General features: G+C 39.5%; 1 protein-coding gene across 3 annotated transcripts in view; it reads left to right on the top strand.

Moving 5' to 3' along the window:
• Positions 1-14,402, top strand: part of LOC122564761 (pappalysin-1-like) — a 326,083-nt gene that overhangs the window by 219,235 nt on the left and 92,446 nt on the right. For all 3 annotated transcript variants that reach the window (XM_043719939.1, XM_043719938.1, XM_043719937.1), the window contains exons 15-18: positions 4,242-4,425; positions 7,472-7,682; positions 11,612-11,783; positions 14,233-14,380. In XM_043719939.1, the coding sequence (XP_043575874.1) occupies positions 4,242-4,425; positions 7,472-7,682; positions 11,612-11,783; positions 14,233-14,380 (715 nt within the window). The remainder of the gene's footprint in view (positions 1-4,241; positions 4,426-7,471; positions 7,683-11,611; positions 11,784-14,232; positions 14,381-14,402) is intronic.

The raw sequence follows: 14,402 nt of genomic DNA, 5'->3' as shown, positions 1-14,402 counted from the left end.
TCTATTGAGTTGTGATTTTCACTGTGCTTGTGATAGAAGTGCCATCTATCCAAACTGGCGTCGTCATCCGATAGAGGTGAACGTGAACTTATAGGCAACTTACTGTTGCCACTGTAATTGCTGCCATTCCAAAGTGTAGCTTCATTTTGTTTTATTTCAATTTAAGATGGTATTCTACGTGAACATTTTAACTTTACAGGTGAAGCAAACTAGATCCACATAGTTAAAAATCACTCAACACCAGGTTATAGTCCAACAGGTTTAATTGGAAGCATTAGCTTTCGGAGCACTGCTCCTTCATCAGGTGGTTGTGGAGTATAAGATTGTAAGACACAGAATTTATAGCAGAAGTTTACAGTATGATGTAACTGAAATTATATATCGTAAAAGACCTGGACTGTTTGTATAGATCCACATAGTTATTTGTAGTCAGGGAAGTTTTCACTGGTGTACAGAGCTGTAAAAATGACCAAAAAGACCTACGCTTATGTTGTAAGCAAGTTTCCATTGCAGGTGGGGAAGGTGTAGATAATGGGCTTCAATCTTCTGCTCCACAATGATGTGAAAGAACACTGTGACCGCAGCTCAAAAGAAGTTTGGCATTATGCTTATGTTAGGTTGTGTCAGTGGCAATTAATAAAATGTGGTGCTCATTACAGAACAAATTAGAGGGGATGTGGGTGGGGTACATCAGGTGAACAGGTAAGACAGAAGAGTAGGGATCACCTGATTAATAAACATGACACTCCAGGAAGTAATACCTAAACTGCCCACATGAGGCTGACAAAATTGGACTGCCACTCATAGTTTACATTTTTGCCTGAGGTTATTTTCTATTCATTTCTATAGTTGTTGACCCTGTCATGTCATTTTCCTGCCTTGCTGGGTTAGGTTAAAATGGCCCTCTCAGTGTTAGATCAAAATCCTCAAGTAATTTGAGGATTGCCATTTGTTTTCTGAGGCGTTTGACATTTTGAGCCATGTTTCTGTCACTGAAGGATGGCACAATGTCACATTCTTGTAGTGTGACAGCATTAATGACCTGCCACCTCCAAGGAAGGGTATCAGTGATCTGTGACATGGTCACGGGAAGGTTTCGATGCTTTAGAAACTGCTAATTGGCTGCAATCACCAGAGGAACTGGATGTTGGTGGAGCCGGATTCTAAACATACATTCAAATGAATGATTTCAGCAATATTGTAGATTTCAAAATAAAAATCTGCGTCAAATTGAAATTGGTGAATTATTCATTCACATAAGTAAAATCTGCAAAAGCTGAGAGAACATTTTGGAAGCAAAATGCCACTCAGTACATGATTGAGTACAGACCAGCTAACATTTTACAAGGCTTTCGGCAAAGAGTGGGGAAGTGGAATGATTTGGAGAGCTCTTTCAAAGAACCAGCATAATGGGCCAATGTGCAATATGATCAGGTTGCATTGGGGATGAAGTGTCATGGTACAATTCATGCAGCTAATAGCAAATAGCCCCGGTAAATTAATTAGACAATATAGAGTCATAGAATCCCCACAGTGTGGAAGCAGGCCATTCAGCCCATCGAGTCCACACCTGCCCCTCAAAAGAACATCCCTCCCAGACCCATCCTGCTACCCTATCCCTGTAACCCTGCATTTCCTATGGCTAATTCCCATCTAGCCTGTACATCCCTGGACACTCTGCTCAATCTAGCATGGCCAATCCACCTAACCTACGCAGCTTTATCTGATTCTAAAACACAAACTCCTTATGCACTGAACAAGAAATACAAAGAAAATCTGCAATTTTAAAATATAAATTAAATTTCAGGTTCATTTCAGAGGTTAATTTTAGCAGTATGACTCCACCATACTATTATTGAAGAAAGCTGTTTGAATTCTTATTTCAAAGTCATTGTTTTATTTATGCACGGGAAGAAATTCTTTGTGCACAAATAAGGTGAATATGAAACAACTCTTGTCTGTTCTTTTTCTTAAAATAAAGGGCATCTTAAAAGTTCATCTAGACTTTTAACTTAAGTAACCAATAGTTGGGAGTGATCTTTTCTCACTCCTAATTACGTTGGCCATTTATTGTAGGTGGTTCAATGGTACATCTGGGTGCCATTATTTCATTTATGTGCAACTGAGATACTGAATGTTAATCCATTCAACTATGAAGAGCATCACACCAGAGACCATTCCCGCCTTCATTTGTGCTATGCAAGCCTGAACATCCCAACAGTAACAAACAGGAGTTGATTGAGTGCATTGATACTTACCTTCATGTAAGAATTGACCTTCATGTATCACTGTGTTCCTTTGTGGCACCATCAAACAGCAGTGATTTATAAGCAGTGTGGCTCGCACACTTGTGTACTCTGAGAGCTGGGCGGAGGTGGGTACTGCAGATGCTGGAGATTAGAGTCAAGATTAGAGTGGTGCTGGAAAACCACAGCAGGTCAGGCTGTATCTGAGAAGCAGGAAAATTGATGTTTCAGGCAAAAGCCCTTCATCAGGATTCCTGAAAATTTGGACAAAGGTAATGAAAGTCAATGTAAAACAACCGTTGTTTCACCTGAAATAATATTCTGTCCAGTCAAAATTGCACCTCATGAAAATTATTCAACCCATTAATTGCCAGTATAAGTCCTTTGATTCTAAACTGTGAACATTCTAAAAGCACACGGCCAAAGAGCAAAATTGAGATGACGTTTAACAAGTGAATTGTTTGTCTGACTGAAGTGTGCCTTGTTACTAAAAGGTTGGAAGATTTGCAATATCAGCAAAGGCTGGAATTCAAGTCTGAGATGTAACTGGCCTGTCTGTATACCTCTGTGCAATAGTGGGCATTGCATTTTCTCAAGATATTAGGGAATTAGCTTCCAATTGTAACTTAATATCTATCCTTCAGTTCACACTTGCAATGAGGAGAATCTTTGTGTTGAAAAGAATATTGAAAGCAAGTGAGTGTATCAGATCCATAAAACAGAAGTGATATTTAATTACAGTCATAGAATTGATTAATAGTACTTACAGCAGGATACTTTGACCACACATGGTATCTTGAAGTATAGAGATCAGAGCTGGAGTGGTTATATCCTTGAGGGGAAGTGGTGAGAAAATCATTCTTTTAAATTGAAATGACCTGAACTGGAGCATGCAAGTTGGATTGCCAAGTGATGCTTAACAGCATACAAGTGCACAAGTGTACTGCTTATAGCTTATAACCTGTTTCTACCAATCATGCTACCTTAATGAGTTTCATGCCTTAAAGATGAAATGAGTTGTCAAATGAAAATTATTCAAGCAGAACAGACAGTTGTAAAAAGACAGAAGGATAATTCCACAAATGACAAGGATGAAATTCGAGTGGTTTCAATTTCTCAGCAGAAACTTGAGAGAGAACCTGTGCTTCATAATTCATTGCTGACCATTTATTATTCTTGATAACGAAAAAGAAAATCCCCAAAGTTCTTTGCCATGTCCCTCTCTCTCTTTCTTTCGGACACTGCGTTTCTAACTTGGACCAAGCCTCAATGTCTCCCTCTCTGGCTGGGTTTGTTTGATGCTTTCCTATATTTTTTTTTAAAACCGTGCTATATATATTCAAGTTGATGTCGTTTGTTTGCTTGCTGTTAATTTATGCAGCAAACTTAAAAGGAGGCAATTCGACCAAGTCAAAAAAGGATGATTTGGGGTAAAAATCCAAAAGCTAAAAGAGTAATAGTTTTTCCAAGAACACCAGAAATATCTGCACATCACCTGTTTCTTTGATGGCCCATGGCTAAATGCAATGTGTGTGTTGGGTAAAGAAATACAAATCAGGTCAATACAGTGTGGATCTTATTCAAGATAGAAACTGGGCGTTGCAACTGGTCTTAAACCTTGTCTTGCCCCGATCCTATGGAACAGAAAATTTACCCAGATAATTCTACAATGAACCTAGTGGAACAATTGTTGACAAGAACAGGAAAGGGGATTGCTTCAGTTGCTTCAGAAGACACTTACTTTCTGGGGTGTGGGAAGCTCCCAGTGACTTGCATTGAAGGAGAATCTTTAAGCTTCCTCTCATCAGTTCCTGTTCTCCAGTTCAGCAAAAAAAATCTTTGTCTTTCCTGCCTTGCAAAGTAAAACTTGAACAAAATGGGATGTATTTGGCTTGACTTCACTTCAAATTTTGAAGTGGTGAACTGTTCACAATAGCTGTATGTAGATTCCTGGTCTATCCCATGAATTAACGACAGTGTGAATTTCACTTCCAGTCTGAATCAATGATGACAGTCACTTGCACAGATGGGAAATGGAGCCAACAAGTGCTATGTGAGCCTGTGGATTGTGGGATCCCAGACCAGTATCACGTGTATCCTGCCACTTTCTCATGCCCTGAAGGGACCACATTTGGCAAACAGTGCACCTTCCAATGTCGCCCCCCTGCTCAGCTACGAGGTAAGAATAGTTATGCTTTCAAAACTGCTGGTTGCATCTGTTTGTTCCCTCTTTAAAAAAACAAATGCAATATCACAACTGATAGTGCTCCCACTCCCTCTTTGATCCATCAGCTCAACAATCAGGAGAGTCACTTTGTGGTCAGATTTCAGGTGCCCGAGGCAGTGGCCTAACTCTTACTCACTGTCACTGCACTCCATTATTGGTAAATGTGTCAGAGCAAAGCACAAACTGGATGCCCTATGTTAGTTCTAATTGATGCATTGTGCACGATTTGGAAGTGCCGGTCTTGGACTGCGGTGGACAAAGTTTAAAAAAAATCACACAACACCAGGTTATAGTCCAACAAGTTTATTTGGAAGCACTAGCTTTCGGAGCGCTGCTCCTTCATCAAGTGATTGTGGAGTAACATTGTGCACAATGTCAGCTTATTTAATGCAAATTAATGACCTGGTATTGCCCAAATAAAATCAATTAATTTCTGTAGATTTTACATACTTTCTAAAACCACACTGGAAAACAACAATGTTTTGGATCGAGATGACTACATCTACTGGGTGTCATGATCTGGGGGCACATATGGAAAATAGAGGTTGAAGAGATGAATTCCAGTAGTATGGTCGACACATCACTGACTCACATGATTCAGTCCTGTGGCCCATGAAAGCTGCATTCTCCACTCATACCATCAAAAGTCAATCTCTCTTTGTTCTTTGAAGTTTCATATACATTGTTAAAGTTGGTTAGTTTTAATCTTGTTGCTCCCATCAGGATTTAACCAAGAGGTGAAAATAAAAACATGGAATATACCTGCTTTTTAAAGAAGCCATAACTGTTTCAGAGGCTGAGGGGAGACCTTAAAGAGGTTTATAAAATCATGAAGGGCATGGATAGGGTAAATATACAAGGTCTTTTCCCCAGGGTTGGGGAGTCCAGAACTAGTGGGCATAGGCTTAGGGTGAGTGGGGAAACATTTCAATGGGACCGAAAGGTCAACTTTTTCACACAGAGGGTGATGCGTGCATGGAATGAGCTGCCATAGGAAGTGGTGGAGGCTCGTACAATTACAACATTTAAAAGGTATCTGGATGGATACATGAAAAGGAAGGATTTAGAGGGATATGGGTCAAGTCCTGGCAAATAGGACAAGATTAATTTAGAATATTTGGTTGGCATGGGTCTGTTTCCATGCTATACATCTCTATGACTGTGTGTTTTTTTATCTGAATCACTGATGAGACTGTGTATCTGTCATGGTCACACACAGATGTAGAAGTGCTACAATAAGAAACTGAAGGGCTGGTAGATGCCCATCTTGATGAGCTTGTCTGCCCTTTTCAAAATTGAAGATGTCGCAAATAAGGGGTCTTGGCTGTGCAATAAACATATGAATTAAAATAAGACAAAGTTGACAAGAGAGCTCAATATAAGGCCAATTTCCGATTTAAGCCTCCACTAAAAGGTTACATATGCTCTCAAAATGTTACTTACATTAGGGTTTCATTGGCAAACCCTAAATGCAACAAAGACTGTCAAACTTAAAAATGAGCATCAAATGCAGGAGACCATATAATAGGTGTCACATGAGGAGGGCTGACCCCAAACATAACTAGGATGACTTTTCTTCGAGGAGTTGAGGCTTTATACATTTGTGTGTGAAGGAAGCAGGAGGTGAAAATGAATTCCCCTGCATGCGCATGACTTTACAAAAAGAATAAGAGATTGCTAAACACTTAGCTGATGGAAAACAGCTCTTTGAAGCAACAAGGCACAAAATGGAAGTCATCAGAGGTATGTTTCCAAAAGGATGACATCAGCACTAACTAGTGTATAAAATGTGCAACATCCAGCTTAAACTTCTAATGATTATCTACAGAATAGCAAAAAATCAAGGTCAACAGTTACATTTGAGGCTCTCAAGTGGCAGAAAAAACATTAAATTGTTCAAGTCTTTTCATCGCTCAATTTAATCTTGACTGATTTGTACATTAGCTCCATTTATCTGCCTTTCCCCCATCTGCCTTGATACCCTGATCTAACCAAAATCTACCAGTCTCTTCTGTGAAAGCTGCAGTCATCCTGGCATTCACACACTTTGGTGAGAGGGTATTACAGATTTCCACCACTTTGTGTTTGAAAACAGTTACCTTTACACCACCCAGTGAGGAAAGGGAGCTGTAAAAATCATCCCCAGCACTTGTTGAGCTAGCTAACCCTCAGGTGGTGGGACTGCATCATTTGCCTGAAGAAGTGAAAAAAGTCAGGCAATGTTCCAGTTCTTGATTGCTAACCATGTCTCCTGCTGGAGAACGAGTGTGTGTAGAGTTCAGATGAGGACGAGACTGGGTTCAGCTGCAGTTGCTCCTGTGCCAGCTCTCACGATGGACTAGCTGTGCCCTGTGTATATAACAGGAGAACATGGGGCCATGTTGGGGGAATTGGAAAATGCAATGAATTATGGACAGTCAGATATCTTCCCATCAGTGACACTTCTTCCCTCAATTGGGCAGAACAATAAATTTGTCCCTTTGAATTACATAATGAGGTTCAGAGACTCCATATCAGCAAAATCTTCCTCTTCCAGCAAAAGTACATAGAGCTGAAAGCTTATTTTTCCCCATCTACAGCCCCCTTACTATTTTTTCAGTAAATGCTAAAATGCGTCAAGCCAACAAGTTACTTATTGGAACCTGTTAGCCTAAAACAACAATAATAGCTTTTTTTAAAAGTTGTGAGTAACTTTGAATAAGTTATAGAGAGGGTTTGCCAATAAAAACAAACCGTCCCAGGTTTAAGGATAGAAAATGGAATAGAGTTTGTGCAAGTGAATGTCTTCAGATATATTTTGTGCTGTGAAACAGTGTTTAGTTGTGGTTTGTAACAGCGTGTACAGGATATGCGTTTCTGAGGAACTGTGAACAATTTGCTTTCCAAATTTGTGTGCCAGCAATTCCAACAAGGTCGCTTTAGTTTTTATTCAATGAGGTTTTTGCCTGTGCCAAAAAAGAGTCTTCCATTTGAAATAATGCAATGCAATGTTCTACAGGGACCAACAACACTCTAATCTGCCTCGACGATGGACTGTGGTCATTCCCCGAGTCCCTTTGTGAACTGATGTGTCTTGCTCCTCCTCCTGTACCCAATGCCAGACTTCAAAGCTCACGTTGTCAGCATGATGGGCACAAGGTTGGTTCATCATGTAAATACAAATGCAAACCAGGATACCACGTCCCCAGCATCTCAAGAAAGATAAGGAAGTAAGTGGCTCCTGGGCTGACACATTATTACTGGGTTGGGAAATTGGTAGTGGGGCAGGGGAGGAAGGGACAATGGTATGTTACAAATGATGCATCCTGTGGGAAAAATATTTTCTGCTGGTTCAAGATATGAAAAGATTAGATGGACCAAGCTCCAACAGGGTGACCGTGTGCTACAAAATACGTCTGTACAATTGCACAAAATAGACAATAGCAAACTGGTAAATCACTTTGGCAATCTTGGCTGATTTCCTTTTCCCTCAAATTCAATGGGACAAAAAAAGAGAATTCATGTGCCATTACTTCTGCACAACGGCCCAAGATGAATTTTATAATCCCACTGGATTAAATCCAGTCCTATGAGCATCTCATTTTCGGTTATGGTTCCAAAAAAGTATTCCCATTATGCTGCCTACATTAAAAAGCAAGCTTAGGATTGGTTGAAGGTGTCAGAGTTCTGAACTAATAAATAATTAAGGTTTTCCTTACGCATTGCGTCACAAGAATGTAGAATAACATTTGCTTGCATGCAGCGCAGTAATGTCCAAAGCACATTGTTTTTGGCAGTTAGTTGCCAGACACGAATGACGTTACTTTTTTCAATGTGTTATCAGCAATGATGCTAATTTATGTTTTAATTTTGGGAAGCACTGCTAGCTTGTTAAAAATGTCAAGCTCCAAACGGCACCAATAAACATGTTTCACAACCAGTAACTAAGCACAGATTTTCTTTTCTGTAGTCAATGAAGAAAACTTATTTCCCTTTCTTCAAATATTTAAAATAATTCTGCATGCTAACAGACCAAGTGCACAATAAAGAGTAAAATTACCGTAGGGAGCTGACCAACTGATGTCAGCTGGTTAGTGCTGATCGACTTCTAGTCAGAGTGAGCATTTCTGAAGCATGAGAGTAATGAAACTGATAGATTGCCTGAAATGAAAACAAATATAAGGAATTTACCCTCTTTCCCCATTGGCTTTGATATGATTTTTGTCTCCAGTAGGTCATTTTACTTGATGCTTTGTCATCCTCTGCAACATGAGAAACTGAGTTTGGATATTGTGATGCTGCAGAACTTGATCATGTTAATTACAGCTAACTTTCATATGCAAACATTGATATGCATCTGATACATAAGTGTCCAGGTTGTTAGTAATTTAGTTGTTACTCGTTCAATTGCGAGAACATGACCATGTCTCTTAAAGCTAGACTGACATACTTTGACCATGATACCCAACACAACAAGTTTGAGGCTCTTTCTCCATCTTGGCAATATGTGGCTGTGGTATTCAATAATTTTGAAAAGGATTTATAACTACCTTTTTCACTACTTACAAAGTAATATTTTTGACACTAGTTCTATGTAGGGAATTAATTAAAATGGAAGGTTACACTTAAACCCCATCCATTTTTTTCCTTCAAATGGCATGTGCCAATTGAGGGCCTCAATTGCCCATTTTGTAGTAGCTGAATTTTAACATGATATTTGGCACAAATGCACAGTTCTAGGGAGAGAGAGAGGGGACAATGTTTTAGCATTGTTCGGATCTGAGAGCCATAGGATTGTGGAATTATTCTGATTCTATGAAGTGCAGGGAGATCTCTTTATTCACTCGTCAGCATTCCTCCCTCAGTCAGTGGCATGAGACTAACTTTCATTTTCATTTTTAAATATGAATCAACTATTTCAACAAGTTTGCTATCTGTTTGCAGTAGAAGGAATTTCTCCCCTTTAATTTCCCTGCTAACATGTACTTTCTCTCATTAAGAGAGCAAAATAGAATGATGTTGAACATCACAGAAATCACAACTTAGTGCACAGGAATGAAACTTAATTTTAATTTGTTATTTCAATTTGAATGCATACTACCAAATGTCAGGGCAGATTCATGCCTCTTTGCATAGAATAACTGAAAAAGGGTGAAAATAGAGAGAGAGAGAGAGATTTCCTTCCATGTGCTTGCCGAATGACAGTTGAACTTGGGAGGACACATCCTGAGAGCCCAGTCCAACCTTTTTCATCTTGGAAGAATGAAATTTCCCCCGATTCTGCTAATTTTTAAACCCGAAGTGTATTTCCGTTCATAACCTTTGTCATCCTGATTGTAAGTGTATGAACAGTATGCTTCACTATGTTTGTATGTTCATGGCTCTGTGTTTCTGACAAAGCATTAGGGGAACCAGTTATAGCAGTGAAAGTATAACGAACTGATCAGGGGTATTGCTCTCCCAAGGGTCACCCTTAATTCACTTACACTTAACGTTTCTGCAGTTCAAAGATTTATCCGTGGGAACAAGAGAACCAATTGTAACAATGCCTCTTCAAGGAACCTGCAGATAATAGATATTACTCCCCCACTGGCTAAAGTAGTTGAAATATAAATGTAAATCACTTTGAGTGATAGAGTTACCCAGTCCACTGATGATCCTACACTTTGCCCAATGGGACATATTTTCAAGCATGTGGAATTTCCCTAGAATGTTTCACATCACAAGTTTCTAATCACAGCAAGAATGTTTCACCTTCATTGATGAAAATGTTTTTACTTATGAACTTAGAATCACTCCAATAGTACTTCCTCGTGCCTCCTTGTAGCCAACTATTTGTGGCAGAGACACCGCAGCTGGCTCCTTTGCTCACTCTCCTAGCCAGACAAAGAGAAAAGAGAGAAAAGGAGGTGAAACATCAAGCAGTTAACTAAACAAGGGAGAAAGCAAGCCAAATGCAATTTTAACTAGCTGGGGTTGACAGAAATGCATTTCTTTTCAAAATCAATAGACCTCATTATCTAACAAGTGTCCTTTGGGAACACTTTGACTGGGATGACCAATCAAACACTTGTCAGACAGGTTCACTTACTGTCAAATCTATGCTTATTAGGCTTGACAAAGGAGGAGAATGATCCTGGGCACTCTTGCCAGATTTTAAGGGGGAGCAGGAATCCTGCATAAATTATGCAAGGTATACCATTTTAATCTGCAAAATCACAACAACTTAAGCTGTATCATTAAAGAAAAAAAACAAATGAAATGTTAGAACAGTACAACACAGACAATCTGAAAGTGGTGTTGCATACTAATAGGCAGCCCTGTAACCTTGACATAATAGTTTTTCAATATCTAGTGACCTCCTCATTCATTAAAGATTCTGCTTTAGGACTGTAATTTGATTCAGTTACTTATAGTCCTGCTTTTAAATATGCAATTTAATTTTTGCTGCAGTCGGAAAACCAGAAGTACAATTCTGAAATATTTTGTGCACAGCAAGCTGAAGTGTCACTTTATATCATTCAATTTGAAACATTATAATCTTTGCCGCATAATCCTTTTATTTAGTCAGTCCTTCAAAATTCTGGAAATATGTACAAATTTCCATATTTCAGTTATTCAAAATGTGAATTCAGTTTTGAGGGAAAGAAGATTTTATTTTTATCTTGGAGACCTATGTCTTGGTTACATGGAAAACCAAATTCACTGTAGATTTCTTGAGTGGGGCTTCTTAATTCTGTGCTTTCTTCCATCCTAGATTCACTCAACTCAGATCCATCACCATTTGATCCTGGCTAATGTTGTATTGCACCTGCTTCATCTGCTCCATGTACAAGCTGCATTTGCTCAGTTTCTCCCCCTTTTCCAAAAACACTGCTGAAAGTCGTGATGTTTTCAGTCATCTATCCAAACGCTTCTGCTTGCTGTGTGTTCTCTTCTCCCTGGGCTTCCAGTGTTTGAAGAACTTCAGGATGTGTTAAAAGCAGAATATATGTAATGCATCTGTTATTTCTGTGAGGAAACACTGAAACAAGCTATAAAGATTGCCTATTCTAGTTTCTGAAAAAAAAATCCTTAGCCATAGGGGTTTCAGCAGGGATTTTGATGCAGTTAATTCTTCAACACAATCAGTTTCAAATTTCAGTTTTTCGTTTTATAGGAGAAATTTCAAGACCAGGTGCACTGAGGATGGAAGTTGGCAGGAGGCCGTGTGCGTCCCCGTCATGTGTGAGGCAGTCCCAGCAAAATTTCACGGGGTTTACCAGTGTACAAATGGCTTCCAGTTTAACAGTGTTTGCTGGGTGAACTGCAGTGATGCCAACAATGAGAGTGTAAGTATTGAGGATTCCAAACGTTTTATGTGTGGAAAGTTAGAAAATGAGCTTTCAAGTAGGAAAGCTGTAAAGGAGAAATGTTGCTGCCTGTTTGGAATAAGAAATACTTAGTTGCTAATTTTAGCTCACAAAAATCTTTACAAGAATTTTTTTCCCCTGTTTTATGAGGGTTTCTCTCAGCAGACGGACTCACATCACTGTCTGAAACTTTATAATGTGCAGTGCAAACAGTTTTCAGTACAGATGGACACCAGTTAATATAGATGTGGTAAATGAGGGCTTTCTAACGTTGGGAACTTCCAGCTCCCTTTAGGAATCCCTGGATTTCCAATGTCTTTCTCAACATGAAGAATAATAAAAAGCGTGATTTAATTTTCACTGGTGGCATCTTTGATGATACCAAGTGTTAACCTTTATAATTTAGCACTGTCCCTGTAGAATGCCTCCCTTGCAGCTTATTTGAAATTCAGACACCTACTTTTCTGTTTGTGCCACCTTTTCACAGAGTTCAACTTTGAAAGTGATGAATTACAAAACTTTAAGAACTAAGACCAAAGAAATAAATAAAGTATATTCGAACATTACATCTGCAGGCTTGGATGTCATGCTTTGTTCAGATGAAGGACAGTCATAAGAAAAATCAGTCACTACCACTCCCAGCCTTACTTACATCTAGCAAATGAGTTGCAGACACCAAGTAGACAACGGACTGGATTGAGGGCCTCGGGGCTTGGGTTGAAGAGTATATACAGTGTGAAGGTCATGGCTTGGCACTGGCTCTCTTTAGTTTTTAAACCATAGAAGGCTTATGAAAACATTAACTCACCAGTAAACTCGCACGGGACACTTCAGTTCCATCATCTGAGAAACAGGTACACAGGTTTTCATAAGTTCATGGCCAAGCTGGTGATCAGGCCCTGATTTAAGTCATTGGATCTCAACTTGCACATTAAAAATGACTGCTTCCCAATTTGCTGAAGCAGGAAGCTTGAACCTTGTAAAGCCTTTTTAAAGGCAGTTTTTAAAAAAATATTTCCACTATTTTGGATTGTGATTGAAATACAAAATGGACTGTTTTCAAAAGCAAAGATTGTGGAAGGGATTACTGAACATTTTAGAAGCAGGCTGAACTGACACTCTTTCTAAGTGCTCTTCAAGCAGTGGGGCAAGGTTACTAAAGATAAACCAGAGGGAGGGGACGTGTGCAAGGGGAGATTTGGCTGGATAAGCAGTTCATTAGTCTGCGGTGTGGTGACCAGTTGTCAATGACAAAGACCTTCAGCCTATCAAAAACTATATGATTAGTTCTCAAGTACCTGAGCAGCTTGTGGATATGATGGGTTCAGAAGCCTTTGGACTTCTGGAAAGGGCAGTCCTATCTATTTTCTTGCCATAAAAAGTATTCAAAGCCTGAAGAAAGCTAATTTATTTTCACTGTCCTGGTGCTGTAAGCTACTGTTCTTAATCAATAAGTCAGAGACTTTATAAGTTGTGAACCAATTGTCTTGTGCCTCCTGAAAGTAAGAGAAAGTACGTGGAGAAGAGAGATCAAAGATTAGCAAGGCCTGGCAAAACAAGATGATCTTTGAGGAGAAAGTGAGGTCTGCAGATGCTGGAGATCAGAGCTGGAAATGTGTTGCTGGAAAAGCGCAGCAGGTCAGGCAGCATCCAGGGAACAGGAGAATCGACGTTTCGGGCATAAGCCCTTCTTCAGGAATGGGGAAAGTTTGTCCAGCAGGCTAAGATAAAAGGTAGGGAGGAGGGACTTGGGAGAGGGGCGTCGGAAATGTGATAGGTAACAAGATGATCAACTCAATGAACTCTGGACAGAGACCACTGAACTGCCTTATCAGTTTTTTCTCCATTGATAACTGTATTTTTTTTTGTCTCTGCCTCTTTGTGTGTAAAGAGAGGTTAATAAGTGGATTAGAATTTTAACTAGTAGAGATGTTATATGTTAACAGTTCATAGTTGTTGACCTGTAGCCAGAATCTACTTATTTGAAATAAATAGTCATTCTTATTTAGTACAGGCACCTGATCTGTCCACCCAAGTACAGAGGAACCTCAATTATCCGGCATTCGATTAACCGAACATCGGAACATCCAAACAAGATCACAAGGTCCCAATGCATGGCTAGCTATGTTATCCAGCATCGATTATCTGTCATTCGATTAACCCCATCCATGTCCTTTAGATAATCGAGGTTCCTCTGTAGTGGGACTTGATTTCCAGCACTTTATCCCAGTGAGGCATGAAATATCAAAAGTGAAAGCACAGACCTCTTTACATCAAGTTCAATCAAACAGAAACCTCAAATTTGCACAATAATGAAAGCAGTTTAAGTGCAGAAATATGGTTTATTGTGGTTTGCTGCTGTGCTTGGTGGAAATTTAAAGGTCATTGGATTTTTGTGACTTGATTGTGCCCATGTAATATTTTGTAGGAACCTATCAATAACTTGATTCGCTGCAGGAAGGATGGAACATGGAATGGCTCTCTTCAGATCTGCAGCTCAATGAAAGGAGACTGCCCACAACCGCATCGCCTCAACAGTCAAATTAGACTGAACTGCAAAGACGGCTATGGCATAGGTAACATGGCAATGGAATGATG

Source organism: Chiloscyllium plagiosum, chromosome 30 (assembly GCF_004010195.1).
Source record: "Chiloscyllium plagiosum isolate BGI_BamShark_2017 chromosome 30, ASM401019v2, whole genome shotgun sequence".
In the NCBI taxonomy this organism is placed as follows: Eukaryota; Metazoa; Chordata; class Chondrichthyes; order Orectolobiformes; family Hemiscylliidae; genus Chiloscyllium; species Chiloscyllium plagiosum.
Note: the sequence above shows the minus strand (reverse complement) of the source record. Positions and strands in the feature narration are given on the sequence as shown.